This window comes from Gracilinanus agilis, chromosome 1, assembly GCF_016433145.1.
Source record: "Gracilinanus agilis isolate LMUSP501 chromosome 1, AgileGrace, whole genome shotgun sequence".
In the NCBI taxonomy this organism is placed as follows: Eukaryota; Metazoa; Chordata; class Mammalia; order Didelphimorphia; family Didelphidae; genus Gracilinanus; species Gracilinanus agilis.
Genome location: NC_058130.1, coordinates 90,162,662 through 90,168,661, shown reverse-complemented (window position 1 = coordinate 90,168,661; position 6,000 = coordinate 90,162,662). Strand labels below are relative to the sequence as shown.

The 6,000-nt window shown below is 47.7% G+C and overlaps 1 protein-coding gene across 1 annotated transcript in view; it reads left to right on the top strand.

Moving 5' to 3' along the window:
* Window positions 1-510: 510 nt before the first annotated feature.
* Window positions 511-6,000, top strand: part of SEMA3F (semaphorin 3F) — a 55,794-nt gene continuing 50,304 nt past the window's right edge. The window contains exon 1 of the mRNA XM_044676758.1: window positions 511-623. Coding sequence (XP_044532693.1) covers window positions 511-623 — 113 coding nt within the window. The remainder of the gene's footprint in view (window positions 624-6,000) is intronic.

Sequence of the window (6,000 nt, the reverse complement as noted above, 5' to 3'; positions counted from 1 at the left end):
AGGTGGTACAGTGGATAGAGCAACAGGTTTGGAGTAGGGAGGACCTGGTACCAATCTGGCCTCAGACACTTCCTAACTGTGTGGGCCTTGGGCAAATCATTTAACCCCATTTGCCTAGCCCTTGACCTTCTGTTTTAGAGTTATTACTAGGATGGAAGGGAAAAGAGAAAGTAATTTGTGTTTATTTTGTAGATAGTTTGTATTTACATTAGCTGTGTACTTGTTTTCCTCCCATAAAATTGCAGCTTCTGAAAGTTTAGGATGGTTTTGTTTTGGTATACAGTAAGCACTTAGATTCCCTCTCTGAGACTGAGATGAATGCCAAGGGGAGGAGAGATCCAGAGAGAGAGAATGAGTGTATGTGTGTGATAGGGGGAAGGAAAGAAGGGAAAGAGAGAGAGGGAGAGGGAGAGGGAGAGGGGGAGGGGGAGGGAGGGAGGGAGGGAGGGAGGGAGGAAGCCAGAAGCCAGGGGGCCCTGCTGGAAACGTACAAACTCCGTGTCGGTCCACATGCGCAGCCTCTCCACTTCACCCGATCGCCTATTCCGCCGGATGTTGATGTTGTCCATTTCCTGCAGAACGGCCTCGGCGGTGCTTCGAGGACACAGAAACAGAGGCCCCTGGTCAGGGTCTCAACGGCTGGCNGAGAGAGAGAGAGAGAGAGAGAGAGAGAGAGAGAGAGAGAGAGAGAGAGAGAGAGAGAGAGAGAATGAATATATCAGGGCTTCATGTAGGAGATGGCCCCTGAGCCAAGCTGAACCTTGAAGGGTGGATTTCTGCAATTAAAAATGGTTTGGGACAAATCCGGCCTCAGCCACTTCCCAGCTGTGTGACCCTGGGCAAGTCACTTGACCCCCATTGCCCACCCTTACCACTCTTCCACCTATGAGACAATGCACCGAAGTTAAGGGTTTAAAAAAAAAATGGTTTGGGAGAATATTCACTATGAGGTAAATGTAGATGATCTCCCAAGGTCTCTTCCAACTTCTAGTCCTCTGATTATAATCTGGTGATTAGATGATTGCTCCAGCAGTGATTTGGAGAATGGATTGGAGGAAAGAGAGACCAGGCAGGTGGACCAGGTAGCAACCTCTCATAGATGAGAGATAAGAAGAAATGAGAGCCTGAACTAGGATGATAACCATTAGATTAGAGAAGAGAGGACAGATGAATTAGAATAACAATGTCAATTATAGCTGGTTGAAATAGCATTTGAAGACATGTTAGGGTTCTTATCTTTTGTTTTCCCATCATCTTCATTTCCTAAATAACCTTTCTCACCTCCCAGTGAATGAAAGAGAGTTGACAAAGCTAACCACCACATTATTCAAGTTACAGAATATACAGGGCATCCTCAAAGTCTTAATGCAGGTGTTTTTTTTTTGTTTGTTTTTAATGATCTTTACCTTCTGTTTAGAATCCATCAGTTCCAAGGCAGAAGAGCAGTAAGGGCTAGGCAATTGGGGTTTAAGTGACTTTCCCAGGGTTACATAGCCAAGAAGTATCTGAGGTCAGATTTGAACCCAGGATCTCCCATTTCCAGGCCTGGCTCTCTATCCCCTGAGCCACCTCAATGTCCCATTACAGTTTTAAGCTATAAAAATTTGGGAGTGTGTGAATTAATGGGATAGTTAAGCCCTTGAAGCTTAAAATTGTATTAAGGCTTTTGGGACAGCCTGTATGCTATTTACTATCTCCATAGCCCCTCATCTCAAAAATGGGAGGGCTGTGAATGCCTACATCTCTTTTGGGGACCAAACATTCAGTTTCAATTTTGTTATTCTTTCTCTTGCATTGTTGCCCTCATTGTATATGTTGCTTGCTTTCCTGGTTCTGCTTTTATCACTTTGTATCAATTCATATAAATCTTCTTATGCTTCTATGGATTCTTTGTATTTATCATTTTTCATAGGGGTACCACAGTTTGAGTAGCCATTCCCCATCAAATTTCATCTACTTTGTTTCCAGTTTTTGCTCCCTACCACAAAGTTTTATATAGTTTCTCTGTCTTGACTCTCACTTCACTGAATGTATTATACCCATTTTGCAGACAAGGATGGTAGGGCTCAGAGAGATTAACTGGTCTGTCCAGAGTCACTGATCTAGGAAGTTTTGGTGAGCTTTCAAAGGGTTAAATGCTTTCGGATGGTCTCACACAGCTAGTGAGTGTCTAGGCCAATTGGGAAGTCCAGGACAACATGTCCAGCTCTCTTAATGGATCTTGCTGCCCCAGGAGCCCTTGTCCTTCCTTCCCTCCCTCCCCCTCCTTGCTCAGATAACAGAGGGATTGGAGCATTTGAAATTCCTTGTGGTTGAGACTCTAAATGGGGTTTTTAAAAGCTGCCACCACCCCTGCACTTAACTTAGCTGGGAGCCATCCCAGCCTTAGCCTTAGTCTAGGGGACCTGCCCATTAAGCAGCAGGGGAGGTGTGAAGGCCCCACATCTCCATTGTTCTCTCCTTGTAAATGTTTACCCTCCTCCAGGAAGGTAACCCCCCACACACCCCTTGTCCCTGCTGTGAACTCAGAATCGTTTTGTGGCAGGGAGGAGGTGCCCTCTAAAACCAGGTCTCCTGAGGTTTGGCAGTGGGGTTAGGGAGGAATTGAGGGGGCTGCTTTTCAACTGGGGAAACTGAGGCACGAGACAGGGTAGGTTCTAGACCTTCCTGCCCTCATCGCAGGGCTGGGAATGAATTCTACCCTTGTACTGGGTATTTTCAGACAAAAGCGATTTAATATGTAATTATTGAATTCAAGTGAACCCACGAGTCAGTCAGTAAACATTTATACCATGTTTACTCCTGCCAGGGGCTCTACTAAGGGTTGAGGATACAAAAAGAGACCAAAGATAGTCCCTGGGACAACTAGCAAACAGATCTGTATAGAAGGCCAGATTCCCAGCCAGGCAACTGCTAGGCAGAAAAAAACAGGCCCATACCTAGCCAGAAAGAGCCCTGGATTTGGACTAGGTTCAAATCCTGGCTTTGGGAAATCCATTTGCCTCCCTGAGCCTCAGTTTCTTCATCTGTAAAATGGGTATCATACTCCTGGTCACCACCTCCTTCCCAGGCGGTATCGATGAAAGTGTTTTGCTCACGCTCTTGTTAAAAGAAGACAGAAGTGATGATCATTTTCAGTTTGGAGCTGCTTACTCTCTGATTAGTACTTGGAGGATGAATTTTTCAGCCACCACAACTCTGAAAGCTCTCATCCCCCACATGTACCCCCCTCCTGAGGGACAGTGACTTTCATTAGTGGAGAGAATGCCCACCCTGACACAGAGAAAAGGGCACAGAAGGGTATGATTAATAAGGGATACCCTGTGCTTCTGCTGACTGTCCCAGGGGCTCACGGTCCGGGACTTCCATCTGGGTAGAACAAAGTGGGATTTAAAAGAGAAACTCTAGAGCCCAGTCAGAGGAGAAGAGCCGCCTCCATCCAGTGGTCCCTGGAGTGCCTAGGCGCCTCCTCCTCTGGGTGGGTGCAGGAGGGTGCGTCAGTGCCCTCGTCCTCCTGGGAGCCAGTGACTGAGTCTCTAGTGTTGGGCCCTGAGGCTGGGTGGTTCCCGGGCAGAGTTGAGAAGTGTTGGCTGCCCGTGTGAGCTGGCTCTCAGGCTGGAGGGGAAGGGATGAGCTGAGAGTTGTTTCCGAGAGTTAATTCCTGGCAATGCTGCCTTCCTTCCCATCCCATTTCCCAAGGAAAGGGCAGGGGGTGGGACTATTAGGCTGAGCCCGAGCCTCTACCAGGCCCAGCCTCCTCTCCAACCCTAAACAAGCAGGCAACTATTTTTATTTGATTCCAAGATAAAAATACCTCATTCTTTCAGCCCCTGCTCCCACTGGATTTAGGGACAGTCTTCTCTCTACCTCCCATCCAATAGCTGACATTTACAAAGCTTAGTGGGCAAAGCCACTTACATAGAGCATTTCTTCCATCCTGCTAAAAGTTAGTGAAAGAATTCTTCTCCCCATTTTACAGGTGATTATAACAGAGGCCCAAAGAGTTTAAGTGACTTGCCCAGGCACATACAACAATTAGTAGCAGAGCCAGGATCAAAGCTGGAAAGAATCGGGAGGAAGTAGAAGAGCTGAAAGTTAAGATGTCTCTCGGCTCCAAGGCCTGGTGGGAGGTGACAGGGAGAAGCTCCCTGGAGGAAAGGGAATGGCCAAGGCCTCTGGGCCCTGGGCCCTAGCCTTGCTAGCTCTAGTGGGGGAAGAGGGGTTGTCTGTATAAGTGTTTTATGTTAAGGATTGAGTTAATGGCCCTTCGCTGCCATTAGGCTAATGGTTTAGAAATGAGTAAGCAGGGAGTTTGGCCATCCCTGTCTCCTCCGGAGTCCCTCCTCAAATGAGTGGATAAGGCCAGTGGCATTAGGCTGGCAACCTTTGCCTCAGGGCTAGGGGAGCAGAGCAGGCTCGCCCCCTCAGGAGCCTCAGATCATGACTCAGGGGTGTTCAAAGAAAAGGCCCAGGGGATGGAGATAGTTCTCCTTTAGCTCATTCATTCCCTCCCTCCTCCCAGGGCTATCTTGAGGGCAGCCCTTTGCAAACCCAAAAAACTTTATTGAGGGGACTGGCAGTGGGATGGAGCAGAAAGTACTGGAGTGCTTGGACCTAAGAGAGCTGGATTCAGATGCTGGCACTACAGGCCAGAGTAATCCAGGCTTCCTTTGCTGGTCCTGTTTTCCTCACTTGGGCATCCCCATTGGCTGGAGAAGGATTATTGGATATATTGACCAGCCTCTGGACTCATAAGTCTTATTCCTTCCCATAGGAGATAGGATTAGAACTGACCTCCTTTGCCTTCTTAGATAAGAAGCCTTCTTGTGGGAAGCCACTCAGAGAAATAAGGTCTGTTAGTCCCCATCAGGACCAACGTAGTTTGCAGGGTCTCTATGCTGCAGCGTAGTTCTGATGCAGCAAACTACGTTGGTCCTGATGGGGTCCATAGATTATACTAAGAGACCTTATTTCTCAGAGTGGTTTCCAACACCCTCTGTGGCATGAAACCAAGGAATATGGGAAATAGTAACCACAGATTCTCAGATTTAGAGCTAGAAGGGACTTTTGTTGTTGTGTCTGTCTTTTTGTGACCCCATTTGGGGTTTTCCTGGCAAAGATATTTGAGTGGTTTGCCATTTCCTCCTCCAGCTCATTTTACAGATGAGGAAACTGAGGCAAACAAGGTTAAGTGACTTGCCCAAGGTCATATAGCTAGTTATTGCCTGCAGCCAGATTTGAACTCAGGTCTTCAAATTCCAGCCCTGGTACTCTCTCCACTGCCTCCTTCCCTCCAGCTGCCCAAGGAGGGACCTTAGAGGTCTTCTTTTTTGCCCTTCTTCCTTTATTTCACAGATGGAGGAAACTGAGGTTAAGGGATTTGCCCACAGTCACATAGGTAGTAGATGACAGAGATGGGATCTGAACCCAGGACCACCAATCCCAGGGCCAGTGTACTGCCCCCCTCCCAGGGGTTCTGTAGAAATGTAGATTAATTTCCTTATCGGATCAAAAGCTTGCCCTACCCTCCCATGGTCTGGGAGTATGAAAAGTAGGTTATAATGAGAAGTATGGGGAAGTCCTTTTTCTCTCCTAGGAGGGGAACTGGGACTCCTCCCTCAGCCCAGAGCAGATCATGTGGGTCTCCCAGAGTCAGAGGCAGAGCCAAGGGAAGGACTGAGGAGTTCTAGGTTCCCTGACTGAGCAAAGCTAATTAGGAAGATAGCTCTTTGGAGGCAGAAGCCACTGGGGTTCCGAGATTCTGGGGGATGGGGCGGTTAGGAGTAACCTTCAGACTACACAGTCAGATTTGGCTTTGTAGGGGAACAGTGTAGCTTCTCCCCCTTCTCCCCCCTCCCCAGCCTCCTTGGGTTTTCATTGGCATCGAAAGCCACTAGTGCATACTCAGTAAGTAAATCATGTTACTTGGCCCTCCCAACCTCTTAGTAATCATAAAGAATTTAAAGGAAAACCGCTGAGATGAGATTTTTATCTTGGCTC